The sequence below is a fragment of the Trichosurus vulpecula genome, chromosome 3, assembly GCF_011100635.1.
Source record: "Trichosurus vulpecula isolate mTriVul1 chromosome 3, mTriVul1.pri, whole genome shotgun sequence".
Taxonomy (NCBI): Eukaryota; Metazoa; Chordata; class Mammalia; order Diprotodontia; family Phalangeridae; genus Trichosurus; species Trichosurus vulpecula.
The window spans coordinates 300,136,361-300,163,711 of NC_050575.1; the positions used below are offsets into that span (position 1 = coordinate 300,136,361).

Consider the following 27,351-nt stretch of genomic DNA (forward strand, 5'->3'; position numbering starts at 1 on the left):
GCATGCATGATAGTTTCAGCAAGAAGAAGTGGATATTGAAAGGCTTTCCATAAGGAGATAGCACATGAACTAAGCTTGGAAAATGCTAAGGATTCTAAGAGGCAGAGGTAAACGGTCTGTATAGTGTGAGCTGATGTCAAGGCTCACTCTTGGGTAAATACCTAATTAAATGTTCCTAGGGAATAGGAGGAGGGTGTCTAGCAATACATAAATAGGAATAAATTCATCCTCCAGGGATGATTATAATAATAATATGATTATCTATAGCTTTAAGTATAGTAATATAGTAGCATTATAGATTTAGTGTTGGAAAGACCCTTAGAGGCCACAGAGTTCAACTCCCTCATTTTTATAGATGAGGAACTGAGGCTCAGAGAACAAATGGAACCACATGTACAAAAAATATTTATAGCAGCACCTTTCGTTGTAGCAAGCAGATGGAAACTAAAGGGGTGACCATCATTTGCAGAATGGATGAATAAGTTTTGGTGCATGAATATAGTGGAATACTGTTGTGTTATAGGAAATTATAAAAGGAATAGTTACAGAGGAACCTGGAAAGACTTGTTTGAAATGACTAAGATTAAAGTAAGCAGAACTAGGATAAAAATTTACATAATAATGACAACAAACAAATTTGAAGAGCTTAGGAACTCTGGTCAATGAAGAGACCAACTATATAGTTCCAGAGGACTGGTGATGGAAACACACTACTACTCACCTCCTCACAAAAAGGCTCTAGATGCTGAATTACACACACATTTTTGGATATCACCAATGTAGAAATTTGTTTTACTCGAATTTGCAGATTTGTTTCAAGGGTTGTTTTTCTTCTTTTTTTTCCATTTTTTTTTGGGGGGGGAGGTGAGAGGAAGAGAAAATAAATGACTGTTAATTTCTTAAAGTTTTTTTTAAAAGATAGTAACTGATAAGTAAAAGCAGGAACCTTTCTGTTCACCCAAGATCTTGCTCTGCATTGCCTTTTCCAGCACATGACCTTTTTCTTACTTTGAGGAAAATAATCCTATAGCACAAGTTGAGCAATATTCTAATTTATAAATGAAGAGCCAAATTAGAAAGTGATGTCTTAACCATCCCTCCATGATTAAATATTTCCGTACTAGGGCTATCAATAAATACCTTTCTCTATCTATGTATCTATGTATCTATCTGTCTGTCTGTCTATCTCATCATCATCTATCCTTCTCTATCAATCATCTATCTTTCTATCAGTTTCTATCTTTCTGTCAATCTCTATCACTTAATCCTATCTCTCTCTCTCTCTCTCTCTCTCTCTCTCTCTCTCTCTCTCTCTCTCTCTCTCTCTCTCTCTCACCATGATCTCTAGAATATAAGTCCTAGAATATAGGGACATCTGAGGATTATAAGTATAAAGCAATATTGCTGAATTACAAAACCTCCATGTTAAAAGGGACCTAAAAGGTCTATAACTTGCTACTGGTGTCAGTCAAGCTTTGCTTAAAGACCTCCAGTCATTAGAAAGTTCTTCCTTAGATTGAGCCTAAATCCTTCTTTTTTGTATCTTTTCACCCAGGGCTCCTAGCTTTGCTCTTTGGGCTTAAGCATAACAAGATTGATTCTGTTTCTGTATAAACAGTCCACCATATGTAATCACTTAGAACTTAAAATAAAAGTAGAGAGAAGGTCTCCTCTGAGGCAGTGGGTTGGTGCAATAAATAGAGTACTGGACCCGGAGTCAGGAAAACCTGAGAAGCAATCCGGCTTCAGATACTTACTAGCTGTTTAATCCTGGATAAGTCACCTAATTGCTGTCTGCCTTTATTTCCTCATCTGTAAAAGGAGGCTAATAATAGCCCCCACCTCCCAGGGTCAAGTGAGGATAAAATGAGATAATATTTATAAAGCTTTTTGCAAACCTCCAAGTGCTATATAAACGATAGCTATTGTTGTTATTATTATTTGGAGCTTCAATAACACAAGAAGAAAGACTACGCCACGAGAACAGCTTCCTTCTGTGACCATCCCAATGGCATAATAAAGAGGAAGGGAAAAGGAAAGAGCCTGGGTAGATCTTATGTCTTCAAGCTTTCCATCTGTTCAGTAATGAAGGAAATAGTTGTTTGAGTTTCTCTTAAAAGCAAATTATTACTTTTGCTTGTACCTGTAATATTGTTCTCAATATTATGTCATCATTCAAAACTCCCCGCCAATGACAGGACTGACAGCAGCCACAGTGCCAAAAGAACCACTTGACATATTCAAAACATGGCAAAGGAAGACCAGTTAGGGACTCTGAAAGCCCCCACTAGAACGTGCTCATTTGACCTTCCAAGAATACCAGGAACCAGGAACCAGGAACTGGACATCTTCCTTGGGGGAGGGGGGCATGAAGTGCTTTAGAAAGCAAACAATCAAGGAGGGCTAGAATCAGTGATTTTGCATACGTACATACACACACAAATATATGTGTGTATAAACCTATATGTTGAAAAGGAATAACCTTTAAGTCCATTAGTATTGACTACTTTGATTTATTTTTAATTTAAATTTATTTTTAGTTTTAGGAACAGCTAACCTTAAAGCAAAGCCAAAATAACACAGATATTCTCTTAAGTCTAGATTACCTATAGATTAAGTAAATAGATCAACGAGTTTAGCACTTAGTAGCAGATAATTTAAAGTAAGACATATATCTTTGTAAGAATAAAATAATCATAGGATTATAAGACTTTTTTAAAGGCTAAGTTCCCCTTTCTGGCAGCTGGACAAAGGAGGACTGACTAAAGGTTAAGTTCTTCTTTACAGTCTTAGTAGATAAGTACCCCCTCCCCCTTTTTTTTCTTGAGCTAGAGATTAAGCATCATTTGTGCAATGTAATCTTCTAAGGTTGGGTTTCCCTTTCTGGCAGCTGGAGGATGGGGGGTGACTGCTAATTTACCCACTACAAACCACAAGTTCCTCCTTCTCAGTTTTAGTTCCCCTTTTCCTGAACTCCCTAAAACTAAGCTCAAACTAAAGGCCCTTCAAAGTAATATTTTTTATTGCAAAATGCTACAAATGCAGGGAAGAGATTCCTAAGACAATCTCACTTTGACAGACAGGTTGATCGACCCAGGCCCTAATCCAAGAGAATATCAGATTTAATAGTGGTCCTATCCTAGAAACTCCCCGTTATGCCCCCAACATCCCTGCAGCCAAATTTGCAAATTGGCCTATTCCCTGTTTTTATTATATTTCTCTAATCCTATAAATCTCATGCTTCACTTCTGTTATAAAAATAAGCTCTGCAAATCATTCCTTTGTCACTAATTACTGTCAACTGCTTCTATTAAATCATTACATCCTTGGAAGTCTGTGCCTCAGATTTATTTTCTATTTCAGATAATTAATTTTAACAATGTATGTATGTATAGATATAACTGAATGACATCTAAGTCCAGTACAAGGAAAAAATAGTAAATCTATTAATTATGCTGATATCTCAAATTAAATTTCAAAGTTGAAAAGTTATTTTAAATCAGAAATATTTCTGGAATCAGAGGTGTTTCCATATGAAGCGGGTTGCCTGGGCTTGGATAAATTTTTCCAACACTTTAAAGGCCTGTGATTTTTGTTGATGTGGGTACTCCATCCACTAAAGCGGATTGTAAACTCTCTACAACTCAGGAGACTGTCTTCTTGAGCTGCTGTGACCAGAATCTTGTTCAACCTGTAGCTAACCTGGTGATGAGACACTGAGCTTAGTCCTCAGATAACGAGTACGCAATCTATGACTAGAGGGCGCTAGGTGGAGCATGGGAGAAAGTACTGGGCCCAGAATAAGGAAGCCCTGAGTCCAAATGTGGCCTTAGATACTTACTAGCTGTGTGAACCTGAGCAAGTTACTTAATGTCCATCTTCCTCGGTGTCCTCAGCTATAAAACAGAGACAGTAATAGCATCTACCTTGCACGAGTCTTGTGAGGATCAAATGAGATATTTGTAAAGCACTAAGCACAATGCCTAGTACATACTAGGTGCTTAATAAATGCTTATTCTCTATGACTGCTCCTATATGCAAAAATTCCTGTGGAATTATTTCTTACCTAGCATAACCTTTTAAAACTCCACGCCATGCAAAGAATTGGAAATTGAGGAGATGCTCAGAAGCTGGGAAATGGTTGAACAAGTTGTGGTATATGATTGTGATGGAATACTGTTGTGCTATAAGAAATGACGAGCAGGATGCTTTCAGAAAAACCTGAAAAGACTTACATGAATGGATGCGAAGTGAAGAGAGCAGAACCAGAACCATTGTACACAGTAATAGTAATATTGTACACTGATCAACTATGAATGACTTAGCTATTCTTAGCAATACAATGATCTAAGACAATTCTGAAGGACCTATGATGAAAAATGCTATCCATCTCCAGAGAAAGAAGCAATGGAGTTCGAATGAGGATCGAATCATACTTTCTTTTAAACTTAAAAAAAATTATTATGTTTTCTTTCACAACATGACCAATATAGAAATATGTTTTGTATGACTGTACATATATAACCTATATCAAATTGCTTGTCTGCTCAATGAGGAAGGAGGGGAAGGGGAACAGGAGAGAATTTGGAACTCAAAATTGTAAAACAAAAAGAAGTTAAAAAATATTTTTACATATAATTGGAAAAAACAAAATATTAAAAAAAAACCTCCATGCCATAATGAAGTATCAGAGGAAAATGTTAACAGAAGTTAAAATACTTGTGAAGTGCCTGTTTGCCATTTCTAAAGGCCTGTACCTCTGCCAAGTCTATTAGTTAAACAAACACTTTTAACCTGTCTTAATTAAATGCAAAAACTCTTGAATTTTCTGGCCACTTTTCCCTGCCAGTTATGTAAAGTTATTCTCTTATCAGACTGGGCTAAGGAGGAACAACAAGCCCATCTATTCATTTGAGTCCTATTTGTATAGCTACTGTGAAACACAATCATTTGTTAGCTTAAGACTTACCCCCTAGAAATGATTATAACAGTCACAAGACTAGACTGAGATGGTCTAGTTTTTTGCTAAGACGTACAAGACCTAGGAGATTCAAATGTTTATATGCATACACACACACATACATACATTCTCAGGAAAATCACACATTTTAGCTTACACAGATATCAAAACAGTAGTAAATTAAAGAGACCTTAGTAAAAATAAATGATCACAAATTCATTCACTCAACCACCGATGAAAGTATTTACTACGTGTAAAGCACCATGCTGAGTGCTGGCAGAGATAAAAGAGATATATGGCCCCTAACTCATAGTCCATTCATCTAGCTCTGAATACCCCTAATTATATTATTGGTGTCACAGTGGAGAGTGTCAGGCCTGGAGTTATCTTTGTGAGTTTAAATATGGCCTCAGACACATACTAGCTGTGTGACCCCAGGCAAGTCACTTAACCCTCAGTTCGTCATCTGTAAAAAGAATTGGAGAAGGAAATGGCAAACCATTCCATTATCGCTGCCAAGAACCGCCCCTCCCCCCAGTGGAGTCACGAAGCATTGACATAACCGAAAACAACTGAATAACCACAAAACTCATGGTTCTTGACCTAAGTCTGGCACAGGGGATATAACACACACACAAATACATAATATCACATGACAAACACAATGTAGAAAAGAACAGCTGCTAATCACACCCTCGCCCACTTCTGGGGGCTCGCCATATTAATGACAAATTTAGTGCAGACTCTCAACGAGCTCAGCTCGCTGCAGCTCAGAACTCAGCCCAAGAGATCCATCAGCCTCTGCCTCCCCAGTAATAGGGATGGCAGGGCTGTGCCAACACGCCTGGCAGGGAATCACTAATCTATGCACAACATATCCTTCAAAATTCATCTCCTGCAGGAATTCCTTCCCTGATAATAATGGTAATAGTGAAATAGTAACAGGGGGAGCTGTTTACAATTCTTTAGCTTTTCCCAATATACACAGCAATTTCCTTACATCAATTCTGAGGAGGGAGTACAAACAGTATCATCCCCACTTAACAGATGAGAAAATGGAGAAACTAAAACACAAGGTTTTGCGAAGTAAGAGGCCCCAAATTCACCTAAGGTTTTGGGGGACAGTTTTTAATTATTCTCTTCCTTCAAGTTCTGTAAGCCTTCTGAACAAGCAAACCCTTTAGTTACAGAAAGACATTTGAGCCAATGAAAGCTAGGAAAAGCAATCAAATCAACCCATCTGCACATAGTCAAATATCCCATGAATCTAAATCGCTCTTCAAACGGACTGCTACATATATTCTTCAAAGGACAAATTACTCACCAGTTGTTGTTCTAAGGGTGGAACTGAATCATGGTGACCATAAATTATTCCAGGATTGTACTGACTGAAAAGAACTGGATAAAACACCTTTTTCCCTACAAATCAGAAAACAAACATTTTCTTAAGTTTACAAGTAGGCCGTGTGCAATCAGGCGATGGGGGCCAATCCAAGGAGCATGCATGGAACTGCTCCTCTGTCTACTTCTGGCATCCCAGGTGGCTCAGCCTGGAAGGGCCTGGGCCCCTGGGATGAGGAAGGAATTGGCCCTGTTGGTCCCTTGGTCCCTGTAATGGTGACAGAGGCTTGGGCGTTGACAAAGAAGATCGGCCGACCAGCTGAAAGAGCTGTCCATTCAGCAGGATTAAAAGAAGCAATAACTTCCTCTCAGCTAGCTTTCTCCTTGTCTGCCACATATTTTGGGACTCTGAGGTCTCAGGGCTAGTGTTAGGTTAGGTTAGATCAGTAATCAATCCACTGTTACTCTTATTATAAAGGACAAATCACTATAGAAGTTTGTTTTGAATTTAGTTTTAAAGGATTTGATCCAGGTAGATTAATAATTTCCTTGAAGCACGACCTGAAGATAGGAAAACATAAAGAAAATGAATTTCTAGCGCTATTAGGAGGAATTTTTATGTGTACAAGTCCATCAGAAGTTGTAGTATTGGGAAGCCCTTGCTGCTCAGTGGCCAGCTAGATGGCGCTGGGCCTGGAGTCAGGAAGATCTGAGTTCAAATTTAGCCTTAGACACTTACTAACCATGTGACCCTGGGCAAGTCACTTAGCTTCTGTTTGCCTCAGTTTCCTCATTTGTAAAATGGGGATAAGAATAGTAGCTACCTCCCAGGGTTGTTGTAAGGATCAGATGCGATAATTTTAAAGTACTTAGTACAGTGCCTGGCACATAGTAAATGCTACATAACTGTTAGTTATCACTATGTTATCTCTGCCACATGCTGCTGCTCCTGCTGTCATAAGGACAAAGGGACCAATAAGGTTATGCTTCATCACCGCACATCACAAGACCCTCAACTCTGAGCCACAAGGGTCACTGGAAGGGTCTGGGCATCTTAGTTCGTTTTCACGTATGCTCCATGGGATGGTCCCTACAGGCTCATCCCACACATATTCAATGGGCTGTGCTTCTACAGAAGACAATCCCCCTTGGGAAGCTGTACCTGGCTGTGTGTTCAGCCTACACGTGTTGAGGAATTCCGAGGTAAAGTAGATGTCGACGTCACAGAAAAAGAGAAGGACGTTGCTTCCTTTCCAAACTCGAGCACCAACGTCGAGCCCCTTGCCTCTTGAGAACTCACCACTCAGCTGGATAAATGTATAATTTCTGAAGTTGGCAGCCCTGTGTGAACACACAAAATGACTTGAGAATGAAAAAATTCCATCCAACTGTCATCCTTCTTGGATGAACGGTAAAATTTCTAGAAAAGGGGATTTTATGTGTCCTGGGGAAGAAGCAGGAGGGAACAGTGTCATTCAGTGTTAATCAACTGGAACTTAATGTTGTGTTTCCTTACTAAGTCTGGGAGCCCTAAGCCAACCCATGCATCCTTGGGATGACTGCAAACTCACTAAAAAGTTATTTCAGTTTAAAAGTGTTGTGCCCAGTTTACTATATGTGTCTATTTTTTCTTATATTCTGGCATTTGCCCTGCATTGTCCATAACATGCTGACATCCCTGGACCAAGGTTATTTTTGGAGAAAAACCCAACCATTTCAGATTAAGACAATGTAGGTCCTGCTGAGCTTGTGGCATTGATCATCAGCAACTTCCCTTACCCAAAGGCAACATAATCTCATCAAGAGAACCCCAAATATAAATACAAAGCTACTCTCTATTCCCCAAACTAATTTTCAGTAGAAGCAGCCTCAAATAGCAAGGATCCCCCTGACAAATGTCATGCAATAAATATTGTCCCTAAATATTCTTGCCACCCTCCTGTCAGCCCTATGTGCACCTTCCCACCCATGCTCCAAACCTCTGATGAGATGGATGCAGAGTAGTTTTCTAAAATGCAGGAGCTCAGAGAAACAAAAACAACACATTGAGTACCGCTTGAATGTAGGACATTGTGGTCAATGCTATGGGTGGGCAGGCAGGCAGGCAGAAGGGAAGAGGTAGAGGGACACAAAGCTGTTTCAAGGCACAGGTCTCCTTCCCTAAAGGTAATTAAAATCTGACTAGTTTGTAAGATAAGGCATAAAAACACTACAAGTTAAAAAAATAATTCAAAGATTAAATAATTTGAGACAATATGATAAAATATAGATTCTTAGACCACAGAATGTGAAAAATAGAAGAAACTAGAGAGATCATCCACTCCAAACTCTTCATTTTAAGGATGAAGAAATTAAGGCCCAACAAATTTAAATGACTTATCCAAACACCTATATAATAAGTGGTACAGACAATATGTGCTGTGCGTTCAGAGGAAGAAACAGTCATGAATCAATATCTGTGGTATAAGCCTAAAATATTGTGGGGGGTGGGAGGTGATGTTAATGGGGGGGTATAAGATCTTCCTTGCCCATTAACAGACCTCATGTGGAGCCCACTAAGGGAAGCTTGCTTATAGGAAGGCTTGCACACCTTTTGTTAATAAGCTAATTAGGCAATCAGTTGGGTTGTGATGCCTTCTGGCTCTGAGCCTCTTAGCTGAAAGAGTGTATATTCTTAGAGGTGAGCTTTTGCTTTGGGGGTCGCTTATGAGAAAGATGTTGTGATTCCCTGGTCCAGACTCTGAGCGGCCATATGTTCAGAGCTCCCCAGCTCCTCAGAGGTAAAGCCTCTCTCGATCCAGTGATGGATGAAAAGCTTTGATTCAGGCAGTAGAACCCTGTCTGTTGGTCTTTATTTCTCTGTTCTATATTATTTTGTATTTTACGTAATTAACAAAGATCATTGACCCCTGAAACAGCTATCTTTCCTTAAGAACCTGCACTAGCAGCCATCCTGGTTATGCCAGTGTGGTTGCCATTACATCAGTACACTTAGGACTATGTTGTATTTTTGTAAGACATTAAAAAACCAAGAGTGCCAAACGGTTAGATAGTATTGTGGATAGAGCACTGGGCTTGGAATCAGGAAGACTTATCTTCATGAGTTCACACCTGGCCTTGGATGCTTACTAGCTTAATTCTTAACTTAATACTTAACACTTAATTCTGTTTGCCTCAGTTCCTCATCTGTAAAATGAACTAGAGAAGGAAACGGCATGCCACTCCAGTATCTTGGCCAAAAAAACCCCCAAATGGGGTCATGACTGAAACGACTGAACAATAACAACAGGTAATGTAAATATAACGATGGTGTCACTAGCAGTTGTATAACTGTGATTTCATTGACATAAGGAAACTCCCTCTACAGACTTAGACTGACAGCTTCTGCAATTCATAATTTCAGCAAATTGCCTGAGGCAGTGAGAGAGGTTAAGTAACTTGTTTAGGATCACATGGTCAATATGTGACAGGAAAGATTTTAATCCTTGTCTTCTTGATCCCAAGGGGTAGGCTGGAGTTAGGTCAATCTGGAAGCAATGATAAATTTTTCAGTGCGAACACTTATACCTTGAGAGTGGACAAATACTACAAATGAGGCTTGATTTATTGTTCTGTTAATTGTCTAGAATTAATAAAGTGGTAGAGGAAATGTCAATAAAACAGAACTTAAAAGTATGTTGTACATTCTTGGAGAGCAGGTTGTTAAACATTACCAGCATACCATTGGCTGCATCCTACTTCTTCTGCTTGGTCAATTCTTATTTTTCCAGCACAAAAGATACCTCAATTAAAAAGCCATATGGTCTGTTGGGAGCATCCACCAGACACTCCAAATGAAGAATGGGCAAAAAGCATGTATAAGATGGTTTGAAATAGACAACAACCATAAACATATCATTAGAAAAGTATCACACCAAATTTTGGAAGAAGCTCTTAAAATATCAAGAATTTTATCCTGATAACCAATAGAGCAAACTGCAGGGAATCTGGATTTGTAATAATATAGCAAGAGCATTATCCTCTGTGTCATATTGTTTATTTATTTCTATGAATCTGAATATAAAGCTCTAAATGCCTATCAGGTCTATTCATACATATTTAATTTATTGACTTAGAAAATTCCTTCAAATTCTCCTCCTTTGAATGTTGATTTTAATTCCCTTCTCTTCTGAAATAAATCTAGAGGATGGAGACTCTTCCATTGCAGGGCGTCATTTTTATGGAGAGGATGATGACTTTCCAAAAGACACTGTTTCAAAAGGAGACTTCATCTTGTTAATTGACTTGCCCTTCTTAACAAACAGGAGCAAAACTGACAAAGGATATTGCTGTCCAACAAGGTTTATTCTGGTAAAGATTTCTCCCCATAAATCAGGAAGTTCTTTTTAAAAAAAAATATATCAATATGGCACTTCATACAATTATCCTGAATAACTGCAGTTTTCTCTTTTAAACCTATATGGGAACCAATATTGTGCCCAAGCATTGTCATAAACCTTTACAAAGCCTAGTACAAGAACCACTACTAAATTTTGCCTATGGAAGGAATTGAAAGTCTATGAAGAATTTCAGTTCACTCACCAGTTTTAAATATTGGTATTAAAAATTAACGTTTTTTTTTCTTAGGAAAAAAAGGAAGAGGGCAGGATTTGACTTAATTTTCAGTTAGGTATAATAAAGGCTCCTTAAATTCTAAATGAAGTTAACAGTATTGTATGTAGGTCATCAAAAAAAACTGCAAACTTGATTTAGTCTTAGTGTTCATTCAGAGGCATGTATCACCTTCCCTCCTCATTAGAAAAGAACTGAAGGTTTACTGTTGATTTCATCAGTATGTTCCATAGGAAAGTTCAATAAAACTTTGCCTGTTGTTTCATGCTAAAATGCTTTTAATTTTTTAAAATTAAATGATCCTCAAGGTAGGCCAAAAGCCCATCTCTTTCTCTGTCTCTCTCTCTCTTTCTCTCTCTCTCTCTCTCTCTCTCTCTCTCTCTCTCTCTCTCTCACACGCACGCACACACGCACACACTGGGAAAGGATATTTCCACTTTGATACCCTGGACACTCATTTTTTTTTTGTCGGTTCAAATTCAGTATTTCTAAAGCTTGAACTCATCATCTCTCCCTACCTCCAGCAGTGAAGGGGGAAAAAAGGGGGAGTCGGGAAAGGTAGGAGTTCCTTTCCCAATTTTGCTATTTCCATAACTGTTACCATCAGTGTTGTAAAAGAGATTTCTATATAGCAGCTAAGGGGTGCTTAACTTTTTTTTGGTTTTCTCATGGATTCCTCTGACAAGCTGGAGAAGCCTATGGACTCCCTTGTCAAAATCATGTTTTCAAATAATTGAAGAAAATGTTAAATTTCAGTTACAGGCTAGTGAAAATAAAAATGTGGATTTTTTTTCCTTATCCAAGCCATCCATAGACTCTGAGAGGATTTGTGGATCCCAGGTAAAGATCCCTGGTGTAGAGCTGCAATTTAGATAAGATGATCTCTGATGTCTCTTTTAGCTCCTGGGTTCAATTACCATTTTCATTTAATGACTGAGGCTCTCAGGTTTGCTAGCTGAATTCTACAGTAACAGGGAACTCAGTTTCTTTTTTGATTGTTTTATTTCTTTACAACCCATTTTTGTCTAATAAGATAACAAGACTAAGGCAGACACATATGTTGATGATAGATACAGCATACAAGTCAGGGCTTACTATGGTTTAGGGATGGATGACAAGAGTGTATTTGTGAGTAGGCTGAGGATAAGGGAGTATAGCCATGGGAGATTCATGCCTGGGCCATTCTGAGTCAGCATAGCCACAGCAGCTTCTAAAATTGAGTTAGAAAAGAAATATATCTTGCTATCCTGTCAAAAACCAGAGCAAATGGACACACTCAGAGCATTGGAGAGGATGGAATATAAGCCTTAGCTAATTAGAATTCACCATCCAAACTCAACACCTTCAAAAACTCAGTACTCTCTCTGTGGTCATAGATTGGAAAAAAAAATTAAAGGAGACAGAACTGGGAAGATTATTCTATCTTTGGCAGGAACAAACAAATCAATCTCTACAAGAGAGTGCTGCTGAGACCCACAGTGCAGGAGTAATCAATCATTCAACAAGTATTTACTAGTACATGCTATGTGCCAGGCACCACATGCCTGGTCAATGGGGATGCAAAAGTAAGAGTCCCTGCCCTCAAGGAGATTGTCTGTAGCACAGAGGTGATTTTGTTGGGGAAGCCACTAGCAATGAGAGGAGATGAGAAAAAGTCTAATGTAGAAGGGGTTGCCTGCGATGAGTCTTGAAGGGGATTAGGGGTTCTAAGAGACCAACGGGAGGATAGAAGAAGTCCCCTATCCTAGACATGGGGGACAGACAGTACATAGTGGGGGAGAGGGTGAAATGGAATATTCCAGAAGAGAAATGTAAGAAGATCAGTTTGACTGAACAGTGGGAAGCAAGAAGTGGAGGAAGGTACCTATAATAAGACTTGCAAAGTCAGTTGGAGACAGGTTGTGAAGGGCTTTAAAATGCTAAGTAAAGGAATTTATATTTGATCCTAGAACTAAAAGAAGCCACTGGAATTTGAGATGGAGAATATCATGGTCAGACCAGTGCTTTCGTTAAGATCAGATTTAGAGCTGATTAGGGTCTTTGAGGTCATCTAAAGCAGACTTATCTTGTAGATGAGGGAACTGAGGCCCACAGTGTTCTGTCTAAGGTCACACAGGTTATAAGTAGCAGAGGCAGGATTCGAACCCAGGCCTTACCTCTATACTCAATGTTCTTTCCATAGAACCACACTGGGGTTTATGAGGTTTTGATTTAGTACGGAAAGGGATGATGGATAACAGAGAGAAGCATCCTAACCCCTCTATGCCTCTGAGCAAGAACATTAAGCACACTTATGGTGGTCTTCTTAGTTGGAAGGGGGATAAAAGAGACATTGCAGCTCTGACCTCCAGTATGGCACCTCCTTGGAAGTGGCTGGCAAACAGCCCCAGACTAAGTCTTCAGTATTTCCCCTCCAGATTCATGGAAGTGTCCACTCATATTCTCAAAGTTCAGAACTTCCTCATTCTTTCAGGTCTGAACATTTAACCACCACCACCAACATCCTCTACCTCACCCCACCTCACCTCCTGCTGCCATTCATGGTCACTCTTTTCTGATCCCTAGGCCAACTACATATACATACACTGCCTTGCTATCCCTAAAACACTTAGCCCTAACTTGCATAGTCTATCTTATGGTCCGTATACGCATGCTAGCCTTGGTCTTTCTCATTAAGTAAGTCTCCAGAGCAGGCCTACATGTTGGTGAGCTCGACCTGATTCCTAGCAACACTTCAGAATATGTTATTAGAGCAATTATTTGAGAACACTTAGAATGAGAAGTAGTGATCACTAAAAACCTGCATGGCTTCATCGTGAATAAGTGATAACAGATTAACTTCATTTTTTAACAGGATTACTAGACTGATAGATCAAGGCAATGCATAGATATATTTTCTTGGGTTGCATCAAGGCGTTTGAAATATCTTTCATGATGTCCATATGGACAAGATAAATATGGCAGTACAGCTGGTGGGTTCAAAACTTACTGTATGATCAGATACAGATTAATGAGGAATGGCACTGCTCAGCTTTATTTAATATTAAAAAAACAACGTTATTGAATGCTGACTGTATGTAATTCACTCTGCTAGGTAGCAGATAGTAGGGGTTGGTGGGTAGTCCAGAAAGGCTAGAGAGAGATACAGATGAACAATCTGTTCTCTCATTAAGTTTACCATCTAGAAAGAATTAGAAAAGCACACCAATGACTATAGTACCAGACAGAACAAGATATGGGTCATAATGGAAGCGTCAGACAGCTTCCTGTAGGACAGAGCATCAGAGTTGGCCTTGAGCTAGCCTTGGAGAGAGGCATAGTATATCTCATAAATAAGTCAATCCAACATCTCTAACTGAATAAGAACAACATTGTGTGTCTCTTTCAAAATCTGGGTGAAGTGCCCCAAGAAGAAGTTTGTCACATTTGTAACCTCATTTGTAGTTGATTCCTCTGTTCAATTTGTGGCATCTTTTCCTAAAGGTCTGTTCTGAAGCTTTATACTACTGCGAAGGTGACTGCCCCTGGGGGCTTGAAGTTTCTGCCAGGGAACTACAAACTCTGGCAGGCCCTACTCTGAGCATGGCTGCAGTACCAGGCTATGTGTCTACTATGTGGGGACCAGTCTCACTAAGCTGAGAAACTCATCACCTGGTGATGATTTGTTTTTGTACATGCAAATTCAAAAAATGTTCAAATAAAGGCTGAATGAACACTTTCAGGGATGGTAGAGGGGGAATTCCTAAGGCCCTTCTCTATTGATGTTGTTATCTAATAACTAAGATCAAAGCACAGATGGTATGTTTATCTGTTTTGCTGAAGACATAAACATGGGAGGGCCAAGCAACAACCAGGGTGACAGAATCAGTATCAAAAAGCTACTGACAAGTTACAATGGGCTGAATCTAATATGGTGAAGTTTAATTGAGATAAATAAAGTCCTGTGTTTGTATTAAAAAACAAGGTACTACAACAGGATGGGAGGGATAGGATCAGACCACCATAGTCATAGTTTTTGAAGTGGAGGGAACTTTAGGGGTCCATATGGACCAATACCCTCATTTTATAGATAAGGAAACGAAGGCCAAAAGAGGTTAGGTGACCTAACCAATGTCAAACAGATATGAGTGGCAGAACAGGCATCTGAATCCATGTCTTATGAGTTCAAATCCAGCACTCTTTCAACTAGAACACATGGCTTCCATCTGGGGTTTTAATGAACTAAAAATTTAATGTGACAAGTGAGTGATAGGACATAGTAGTCAAAAATGCTAATATAATTTATTTTTTTGTTTGGTTTTTTGGTCTGGACTTGTGAATTCATCAAGGGGAAAAACTCCTTAGTAATGGAAACTCCCTCCCCAGAGGCAGATCCGAAACTTCTTTTAATTCTATAGACTTATAGAGTTGCCAGGGACACTGAGAGGTTTGTATTTGACTACACAGCTATTCTGTCATGGACAGGACTTAAACCCAGGTCTTCCTAACTCCAAGGCCTAACCTCTATCCACTGCACCACACATCCTCTTTTAATGTGATCTCCAGCTGCTACTGTAAAAGAAACGGAGTATTCAGAATGAGAGAAGCAATGGTCCTGCTTAACTCTGCCCTGATCATAACACATCCAAAATGTCATGCTCTATTCTAGATGCCACATCTACAAGGTTATGCTCTATTCTAGATAACACATCTGCAAGGTTATGCTCTATTCTAGATGCCACATCTAAAAGGCTATGCTCTATTCTAGATGCCATATTTAAAAAGGGACATTGACAACCAAGAGTAAATTCAGATGAGGGATAGTAAGATGATGAAGTCACCTGAAATGATGCCCTACTGGAATAATTTCTATTTGAAGGATTGTCATGTGGAAGAGACATGAGCTTTATTTTGTACAACTAGGGCCAAAGAATAGACATCAGGACAGTTCTGATCCAACATAAGGAAAATGGGCACTATCCAAAACTGGAATGTTCAGATTTGAGCTCCCCCTACCTCACCCAGATGTGTTTAAGTAGAAGTTTTAAGGCCACTTGACCAGGATACTGCAAAGGGATTCCTGTTCAGGTACAGGTTGGACTAAAGGACCTTGGAGGAACCTCTTCCAAGTCTGAGAGGTCTTTGATTCTTTCCTCCATTTTACAGATAAGGAAACTGAGTTTCGGAGGGGAGAAATAACTTCCCATTGCCATAAAGCTAAATGGTAAAGATGGGACTCAAACTCAGTCTGCTGCCTATCAAATCTGTTGCTTTTCCCATTATGATACAAACAAGAGATTGTGGTATTTCAGTGACTGAAGATATCATTTTCAGCTGGGTCATCAGCTGGAAGAGGTAGAATTTGAACTGAGTCTTGAAGGATGGGTAGGGTTTTGATAGGGAAATATTGGATGAGTGAAAGCATTCTAGTTGGAGGCAGTAGCAAGAAATCACACAGAGAGCTCAAGGGAAAGTGAGTCATCTGAGCACTTCAGCCTTTCCTTTCCTTTCATTCACTGGCTCATTTTTTCATTCAGCAAACCAGAACCTCCATTTTAAGGAAAGTTCCCAGGCCAGCCAGGTTCATTCTAACATTCCTCTCTGGGCTCCACTCCTGACTCTTCAGGGTTCTTTCTCCACCAAGTCTCGGTGCAGGGACCCTCCTTGCCTTCTCCCCCACCCCCACCACAGCTCTCCCATCCTAAACCCTTGTTATCTCTCCTTCCCCCATTAGAATATAATCTCTTCGAGAAAAGAGACTGCCTTTCTTTCTGCTTGTATTTGGATTCCCAGCACTTAGCACAATACCTGGTACTGAGAACACAAAAATGAGTAGGACGTGGCCCCTCCCCATCTAGATTAAAATTATCATTTTGACTATGGTGCATTTACAAACATTTAGTTACTGGCTATTCTAAATCATCCATTGTGCATGTTGGGAATTTGCTTCATATCATTGTAATAATGCCTTCTGGGGATGTTTCTGGTGCTGTGGATACAGTTTTGAGTAAGGGGACCCACTAGCACAGGAACTTAACTCGCTTATACTTTTCCCCAGCTGAATGAACAGAGACTCCTTGTACTTTGGGGGCACCTGATCAATGAAGGGGTAATTGATGTCTTCCCCAGAGGCAAGTGCCTTCCTCCTGTTGTACCTGCCATTCCAGAGCTGGCACAACTGTGGTTGGTCTTTTTTGGCATAATTATATAGGTGGGGAAGGGCTCCTGGCTACCAGGGAAAGAAAGGAAGCAGGTGGCAAGCATCCAAAAACAGGTATTTAGCAAAAGAGGGAGAAAATCCACCCTTGGCTATTTCTTGTTATACCCAACCTGTGCCTTTGCTGACTGTTGGAGATGAGAGTTATAGACTCTCCCAAATTGCTGTTTAATTAAAAGAAACTCCTGAATTTGAGACTCAAAATTTTAAAAGAGAATGTTAAAATTTTTGTGAAAAAAAATAAATTCCTGGACTGAATAATTAAAAGGAATAATTCTCCTTCAACAGCCATGCTTACAGCTGGAGACCAGTGACCTGGCAGCAGCCCTGGCAAACACAGGTGGGATGGCAAAAGCTCAGACTCTAGATTTTCACCAAGTCAAGAGACTTTTGCTGGTTTTCTGACTAATGGAAAAGATCCCTGTCATAGCCCTCTATCCTTTGTGAACTCATACTTGTCCCTCTTCTCTTTCTAAACTATCTTGCTTAGTGAATCCATGGTTCAATTCAATCATCATCTCCATGCAGATGCTGCTCAGACCTATTTATCAAGCCCTAACGTCTTTCGTGACCTCTAGTCTCTCATGTCATTTCAAACTAGTTGTCTCATAGGCATTTTAAACTCAAAAAGTGCAAAGCAGAACTCGTTAGTTCTCCCCACCAAACTTCTTTTCTTGCCACCTCTTCTATTATTGGCTAGGGCACCAGCATCTTCCCAGTCACCCAGGTTCTCAATGTTGGGGGCATCCTCAGCTCCTCACTAACACTCACTCCACATAGCTAATCTTTATGTTCTTTTTACCTTCACAACAACTCTCATGTATATTCTCATTTTCTTTACGGCGACCACTCTGGTGCAGGCCCTTATCACCTCATTCCTAGACTACTGCAATAACCTGCTGGATGGTCTCCCTGACTTAAGTCTTTCCCCACTCCAGACCATGCTACAGTCAACTGCCAAAGGAATCTTCCTAAAAGACAGGACTGATATGCTACCCCCTACTCAATAAATTCCAGTGGCTCCTTGTTACCTTCAAGATCAAGTATAAAAATAATTTCTCTAGCTTTTAAGCCCTTCACAGTCTGGCCCCTTCCTATACCTCCAATATTGTTAGACTTTAATGCCTTCCTCAAACTCTGTGTTTCAGACACACTATACTATTTTTGCTATTCCTTGAAAACAACACTCCATCATCTGACCCTGCCTTTTCATTAGTTCTCCTCTCACCTCCGCCTGGCTTACTTTATGCCTTAGCCAGAATCTTACCTTCCGTAAGAAGCCTTTTCCACTCTGCCCAACTCCCATCCCCACCCCCTACGAATGCCTTCTCTCAGAGATAATCCCCCATTTAAACTGTATATGAATTGTATGTAAGTAGTTGCTTTCATGCTGTCTGCAATTAGAAAGTGAGAACTTTAAGACCAAGGACCATACTTTTGCCTTTCTTTATATCCCTAGAACTTAGCACAGTGCCTGGCACATGACAGGTGTTTAATAAATGCCCATTGATGACGATGATGATGATGATGATGAAGATGACTTGGTGCCTGAGGAGTTAGCACTATACAGTATATACCTTCCCTGTTATCCTGTTTGCTCCCAAAATTGTGCTGAGGATGCTTTCAATAAGCCTACAAAGGATGAGGTAACACCCTAACACATTCAACCACCAAAAAGCAGGTATTTGGTCCACCTGAGCAATACCGTGTAGAACATTAGAAATAAAAGAACAACTTGTTCCAGGGTCATTTCTGTTTGAACCCCATCAGACAAGAGGCTGATGATAATGAGAGTAATAATAATAATCATTAATCATTATTAACAGGAGCCCTGCTTAATAACCCCAACTCTAATTTTATTAAATAGGGAATTTAAATGATGTGGGAGCAAGATAAGGTACATGGCATGCCTGTCATTCTGTCTGCTGCTGGAACTGTGCCAAACACACTTTCAGTGATGCCACAGTTGATGAGCTTAGATCCCAATACTCTTATTCAGTTTCCAAAAAAAGATACTTTTAACCTACCTACACAAAAGTCCATAGAATATAAATGCAAAAGAATCATAGCATGATAGTGGCACGTATTAGGAGTATTTCTATCTGCATCAAAATGGTGAGGAAAATGAGAATCCTAATTGTATAGGAGTTCAAATTCAATTCAGCAAACATTTATTCAGGACCTGTTATATTCAGGAAACTGGGTTTTGTGTTGCATATATGGAGGTAGTACATGACACAGACTTGTAGTAGCAATTTAGATTTGAAGATCTTTCCCACCCATTAATAGGCCACGTGACCTGCTTACATCACAGGAAGCCTAAGTTACATGTGGTGGGAGGAGCTTCCTGACAGGAAAAGGAAGTTATGTCACAGGAAATGCAGAGAGAGAGAAAGAGAGAGAGAGAGAGAGAGAGAGAGAGAGAGAGAGAGAAAGAGATGCATGCTATGGCTGCTAATGGCTGCCCTCATGATTGTTAGAACTGAACTTAGCTGTACTGTGAGTTTGTTTTGGGGAGATCCCAGCAGGAGCTGAGAGAGGTTTTGGTATGGCAAGGCTCCAGGTTGTTATATGGTGTTTTAAGCTCCTTGCTGTTATGATAAAGTGGGCTGACTGGCTGTGGGAGCTGAACATTTGGTTATGGGATATGATTTTCTGGTGTCTGAATAAATGTCATACTTCTTTTACCTTCTTTATGGAGAATCTCTCATACCTTGCGATACAGAACTACATAGGCACATTCACGATTATTGTTGATGTTGTGTTTATTGTCTTACTGTTTCAAGACCTTACTTTTAAAGAACATACAAATTAAAGTGGAGGCAGGGGTGGAGAGAAGCTTTCACTCCTTTTGGCTAAGACCGAGGATACTGCACATGGCCACAAAAAATAATATGTGGCAGAATGCAAGAAATATGGAGAGAGGTCTGGACAAAGTGCTACGAGAACGTTGAGAAGAGAGATTGGTTTGAGCAGTCAGGGAAGACCTCATGGAGGAAATGGCAGCTGAAGTTATCAGGGATGTTGCAGAGGCATGGATTAGACAAGACAATGTCTGATGAACCTGTCAACTATCAACTCACACTAGGACTGGTCAGGATACAAAAGATAGAAAATATCACTTGCTTTAAGGCTTGACATTTTCTTTAAATTAAGGCAAATTATAACTAAAATTAATAATAATAATAATAGCTATCATTTATATAGCAGATACTGTGCTAAACACTTTATTAACATTATCTCATTTGATCTTCACAACAGCCCTGGAGGTAGGTGTTATTAATATTACCATTTTACAACTGTGGAAACTGAGGCAGATAGCAGCTAAGCAATTTGCCCAGGATCACACAGCTAGCAGGTATCTGAGACGGGATTTGGACACAGGTCTTCCTAACTCTAGATGTAGTCTGAGAACCGAAACTTTCCTTTTGGGATCATTAGAGATACTGTGAGGTAGCAAAGGAAAAAAAAATGTGTTAGGAGTCACTGTTTGGGAGGGTATGTCCTATTTCCTGGTTCCACCTGTGATCCCAGGGTACAAACCATTAGGAATGAAAATCAGGTGCAGGGAAGTTAATTTGGGTTATTGCCTGTAATGATCCTAATTCTATATGCAGTAATTATCTCACACCATTAGGTACTTAATAACTATTTTGGGCATGGGTGATGATGATAATGATTTTGATGATGAAGAGAAGGCCTAAAAAGATGTTCTTTCTGCCCATTCTATCCCCAGAGAAGCAGGAGGGGATCCATTGAAAATGCAACTATTGTATCAGGTACCCAGATAACAGTATTAATTTGGCGTGTATAACTTATATTCATATAAATTTTTTTTAGATTTCACTGTTTTCACAACAACCCTTAGAGGGATGGAGGTAGTACAAGAATTATCACCCCCATTTTACAGCTGAAGAAAACTAGGCTCAAAGTATTAAATGCTGAGGTCACATGTATAGGAAGTGTCAGAACCAGAATTCAAATCTCCATGTTCTAACTTCGAGTCTAGTGGTGTTTCCCTTGCATTAAATTGTCTCTAAGTCAATGATTCAGACACAAAGGAATCTTAGCCCCTTTCTCTAAAAAAGTCAAGGTTAGGTAGCAGCAAGGCCTGTAACCTTGGGATTTCCATGGTATTAGCCCAAATTCTATTTTCCTTTATGAAAACTCTCCTCTATCCAAGTGGTCAGTGTGTCCTATGAGTTCTCACTTGCCTGGGAAAAGATCTCATGCTTCATGAGCCTTTTCTCAGATAAGATCCCCATCACACATTGATGCTATCTATTCTTCAGCTACACAGGGGTGAGGGGACCCCTTTGCAAATGTAATATTCCTGAAGTAAACCTTTCTGCCAGTTTTGCTCTTGGATATGCAGATGGGAACTTCCTGTGATACTTGTTAACCAAAGCACATCAAAAAAGGCATGGCATAATGAATGAACAGTGTGGCCTAGAAGGTGCCAACAATGAAAGCCTTGCTCCCATTGGGGTGGCATAATTCCTCATCACCAACAGCAGTATCCTCTTTCTTGTGTGTGCCTCATAGGTATATAGATCAGAGCCTAGAAAACGATGCTTTCTTTAAAAAGTCCATGTCCGGACAAAGACAAATTATTAATGTGGAGAATGCAATTGATTGATCATTAATCTCATAGACTCCATTTTTGTTTGTTTCTTTTAATACCATCATCAAGGGCAGCTAGGTGGCGCCATAGTGCATAGAATACCAGGCCTGGAGTCAAGAAGACTCATCTTCCCCAGTTCAAAACTGGTCTCATACGCGTACTAGCTGCGTGACCCTGGGCAAGTCACTTAACCCAGTCTGCCTCAGTTTCCTTCTCTGTAAGATGAGCTGGAGAAGAAAATGTCAGACCACTCCAATATCTTTGCCAAGCAAACCCCAAGAGAGTCAGACACAACTGAGACAACTGAATAACATTATACCATCATTCTAAGGACAAATCCTCATTTGCAGCGTGCTTTGGAGAAAACAGCACACCTACATCCTAAGTCTGGGTTCTACCTGTGATCCCATGGTACGAACTCTTAGAAAATCAGAATCAGGTGCAGGGAAACTAATTTGAATTATCGTCTGTAATGATGTACTGAAACATAAAGTTCTCCTGAAGTAATTAGAGTAAACACCTGGGGAGGGAGAAAGTGAATGATGGGGCCTGCCAGCCACAAAAATGGATCTTCTGTGTATACTTAAAGCAAAAGCTATTCACTTAGCTGGGATAGTTTGACTGCAAAAATATCCCACGATTTAGTGCTCTCCAAATGATACTAACATCAAGAGGTTCAAGTTCAAAGCTCATAATCAACTAACATTTACATTTCTGTGCAGAGCAGAGTCATGACCTACAGAGCTGACTGTCTCTGCATTTTCCACAAAGGACCAGCAGTAGGAAGAGGAGGAAAGGCCTGAGAATAACAACAGCTAGCAATTAGACAGCACTCTTAAGATGTGGGAAGCGCTTTAAGAATTTTATTTTTTAGCCGATTTAATCCTCATAACAACCCCAAGAGGTGGGTGCTGTTATTATCCCCATGTTACAGATGAGGAAACCGAGGCAGGCAGAAGCCAAGGGACTTGCCCAGCGTTACACAGCTAGGAAGTATCTGAGGCTGGATTTGAACTCAGGCCTTCCTGATTCCAGGTTCAGCGCTCTGTCCATTTGCCACCTAACATAAGAGGCAAAGAACATTACATAAGCATGCCAACAAATACTATAACCGAAGAACTGCTCACACACACGGAGCACAGAGCATTCACAAGCGTTGGCATCACCATTGGTAAACATCAAATGAGCGCCAACTGCTGGTAAATTTGTGCTCAGCCCAGATACTGCCCCAGTCAGTCTAACACACTGCTCTGAAGACGAGCCACAATCTCTTTGTGTTTGTATCGTATAAAACCCAAGTGTGACTTGCCCACAGTCGGAGCTCTTTTTCAGAGAACGGTAAATACACAGTTCTTTTTCAGTGCACGAAATGTCTGGGTTTTGTTTTGTTTTTTTTCCAAAGATATTTAATTCAACAAACATTAAGTCCCTCTCATATATGTGCGGGGCGCTATTTTAGGCACAGAGTAAGGATGGGTGGGAAAATATAAAGTTAGAGCTCGTTTAATTTTAACTGCTCATATCCAAGGGTGACCTACGTTGGGAAAAATATAGCAGTCGAGGATCCGTGGAAGAGAACTAGAAGAGATTTTAGAGATCATCCAGTCCAAAGGTCACACACAAAGATTAAAACGACAGCACAAGGTAGAAATTGTTTGTGTGAAATACATATATATACACACACATATATATACACATATATATATATGTATGTATGTATGTGCATCTATATATGTATATATATATGTGTGTGTATATATATATACACACATATATATATATCTACACATGTGTTTTTGTTTACTCATTTTTGAGTCACATCCGACTCTTTGTGCCCCCATTTGGGGTTTTCTTGGCAAAGATACTGGTGGGATTTGCCATTTCCTTCTCCAGCTCATTTTAGAAATGACAAAACTGAGGTAAATAGGGTTAAGTGACTTGTCCAGGATCACACAGCTAGTAAGTGTCTGAGGCCAGATGTGAACTCAGGAAGATGAGTCCAGGCGCAGCACTCTATCCACTGTCACTTAGGTGATATGATGATGATGAGAGAGGAGGAGAGGCGATGATATGATATATATATATGATATAAGATATAATGTAATGTCATATACGGCATCATATATACCACCAGATAGCGGTTTAGACAGTGAGTGTGACGGGCATATGAAAGCGGGACAGTTTTCCGTCAGCTGGCGTAGACAGGAAAGGTTCTCTCAGAGAGGGAGGACTTTAAAAATGAACAGCACTTGGCCAAGCAAAGAGTGGGGCATTCTGTGACCGGGGGGTGAAGCCGGGGTGAGCAGGACTTTCTTTAAATATGCTCCCCAACGTGAGCACCCCAGCTAGACCCCAGTCGAGGTTGCACAGAAGGCGTGAGCTCTCGAGCTTTTTCTTCACGCCGTGGATGCCTATGGCAGTCTACCACAACCTCTCCACCCCTTCTCAGACTAACACTTCTAGATAATTGAAGGCAATGCTCAGTTTCAATTAGAGTTTAGTGTGAATAAAGAGGTAATTTTTTCCTACCCAAATTCACAGACAGATACCCCTGAAATCTATCCACAGATCCATGGGGTGGGGGGAGGGTCTATGGACCCCAAGCTTAGAATCCCTGATGTAGATGATTAGGGAGCTACCACCTAGCGCAGAAGTCTATTCTTCCTCCTCTGTACTAATTCACATTGTACATTCTTTGCAATTGGTCTGTGTGTCTTATCCATCTTTGTATTCTCCTCCGTGGCTAGGAGACAACTTCGCGTATGGTAGGCATTCAATAATTTTTAAAAATTGAATTAAATGGAGACGAGGTTGGGCCTGACAGTTTCGAGTTAGAATTTGTAGCCAGATTGTATAAGATCTTGAATATGGACTAAGGAATTTGGACTTGATTGAGTAAACAGAGGGAAGCCACTGAATCCAAATGAAGCCAAATAAGCATTTATGAAGGGCCTACTATGTGTACAGAATGACGCTAAGTGCTGAGGAGATGACAACACAGAAAACAGACCCTCCCTTCATGGAGCTTACATTTTGCTGAGGGAATATACATAAATAGACAAATGTATTTGTAAATATATACAGAAACATATCCACATAAATAGGTCATGTGCATGCACACACGTGTGTGTGTTTACATGTGAAATCTGAGGAAAGAGAGAACACTAATAGTTAAGGAAATCCAGAAAGGCTTCATATAAGAGTTGGTACGTGAGCTGAGTCCTGAAGGAAGCTCGGGATTGTAAGGGATAGAAGTGAGGAAGAAATGCTTTCCAAGCACGGGGGAACATTCTGGGCAAAGGCAGGATGTAGAATACCAAGTTTGGTCATTCAGTTTGGTTGAACAATAGAACGCATGAGATAAATATGGAAAAGTATATAGGCCAGATTTGTATTGTGAAGTGCTTTAAATGCCAAACTGATGAACCTGTATTTTATCCTGGAGCCGATAGGGAGCCACTGAAGGTCCTTGGGAGAGAGTGTGACATGGTCGGACCAGTGTTTTTGGGAAGATTATTTTGGCAGCCATGAGGAGGATGAATTGGAGAATGGAGATGGGATGAAAAAAGGAGCTATATGTCAGATATTTTGTGGAGGAAAATAACAACAGTAAATTAAGTGATGTGGTTGGAAAACTAATAACCAGGAAAGCAACATGATCTGAGTGGAGTTTTAGGATAATGAAACTAGGAGATGGGAGGCAGGGCTTTGTAGGATGCCAGGACTAAGTTCCTTTTTATCAGGGAAAATTTCAGAGGGGAACGAATATGGAATATTTATGGAATAAAAGGAATATGCTATTTGTTGGTTTAGGGGAGAAATAATTTGGGTGTTAAATAATGGACTATGCAATGCTTAGACTTTATCAAATGCTATAGAGTCAGTTATAACCAGCTATTCAGTTGTCTTCAAGTTGATATACTTCCCATCCAGGAGCCAAGTCTTTATTTTTCATTTTAATGTCCATACATGACAAAATAATTTAACCAAAGTACCGCTGGCCCATCAATGGCACAGCGGCACTAGTCACGGCTGCCCCAGAGATTTCTAGGTGAAAGACAGCTCTGTCTACCTGAGGGAGCCCAGCTGGCAGTCAGCGCTGAAGCCAGAAGCAGAGGCTTTCCTGGTCACTCTCTGAGGCAATCAATCAAACAGCATTTTTAACGTTACCGCTATGTGCCAGGCACTTCCCTCAAAGACCTTCAATTCCATCAATGGAGACAACACGTAAACATGTTATTGTTGTTACTGGGGGTTTTTTTGGCAAAGATACTGGAGTGGTTTGCCATTTCCTTTTCCACATCATTTTAGAGATGAGGAAACTGAGGCAAACAGGGTAAAGCGACTTTTCCAGGGTCACACAGCTAGGAAGTATCTGAGTTCAGATTTGAACTCATGAAGCATCTTCCTACCTTCAGACCTAACACTCTAACCACTACACCATCGTATATAAGATATATTCACAAATAGCCTGACTTTTTTGAATAACCTTATCGGTACCCACCTCCAGATAGAGATGTGATGGACTCATAGCACAGATTAAGAAAGTAAGTTTTTTGGGTGTAGCCAATACGAAAATTTGTTTTGCTTGACTATGTAATTATAGCAGAGATTTTGTCTTTCTTGCCTCCTCAGTTGTGGCTGTGGTCTGTCTTTTGTTCTTGAAGAGAACCATGACATCAGGGAGGTAATGCCATGACATGCAAGTGAATTGGATTTAAGTGAGGGAGGGCTGTGTAGTCATCAGCCTCACTTTCTCCTCTGGAGCCATCAGGGTCCAGTGGCCAGATATATATCAGGACAACAGGAAATGGCCCAGGATGCAGTGGAAAACCTTGGCTTTCTCCGTTAAGGAATGGGAGAAAGGGAGAGAAGGTGTAGTGTTGATTTTTTTTTTAGTTTTTTTTTTTTTCAGAAGAAAATAAGGCTGTATTTTTCTCACCCAAGCTCATGGACTCCCTGAAATCTATCCACAGTCCTACACAGACCCCAGAATAAGAACTCCTGCTCTACAGCTCCATAACTAGTTCTGGAGAATTGTCAAAAGGTAAGGGGACGTAGGAGGGAGAGGAGGTAGATCTTCATTAAAATAAAGTGAATTTTTAAAAAAAGAAGACTAACGTTACCTCACATTTCCACCCCATTTCACTATTTACAAGCACTTTCCTGAATAGATTATGCTCATCCTTTCCCACAACCCTCTTTGGAGAGGTTCTGTGAAATTATGCAGGAGACTTGGGAGAGAAGATTTGGGAAAGGTTAATAAAGAAGGGTAGGTTGATAGTCATTCTTCTCACTGCGATTCTGACCCAGTAGCTAGGGAAGCTGAACTCCCATCCATTCTCTTCGTTTCCAAGAAGCAAAGAAACATGGGCTGCACCAAATTTGGAGTACACTGTATTAAAGGGTGATTTGATTTGTATTTATTACAGTGTCTGCGAGGCGATAAGGACCTTAGAGACAACCTACTTTTACACCTAGCCTGACTGATGACTCAACGTCCTCCAGGATGGTCTGACAGGTAGCTATTCAGCTCCTTCTGGAAACATCCAAAGAACTCCAAACCATTGCTAGATAACTCATTACTGACAAGTCCTTCCCTTGATTCAGGAGTTAAAA

The 27,351-nt window shown here is 40.1% G+C and overlaps 1 protein-coding gene across 1 annotated transcript in view; it reads right to left on the reverse strand.

The window, feature by feature from the left end:
• The window catches only part of CSGALNACT1 (chondroitin sulfate N-acetylgalactosaminyltransferase 1), a 98,749-nt gene that overhangs the window by 14,368 nt on the left and 57,030 nt on the right, over positions 1 to 27,351 (reverse strand). The window contains exons 4-5 of the mRNA XM_036750980.1: positions 7,464 to 7,642; positions 6,285 to 6,379 (exon numbers count right to left, since the gene is read on the reverse strand). Of these exons, the coding sequence (XP_036606875.1) occupies positions 6,285 to 6,379; positions 7,464 to 7,642 (274 nt within the window). The remainder of the gene's footprint in view (positions 1 to 6,284; positions 6,380 to 7,463; positions 7,643 to 27,351) is intronic.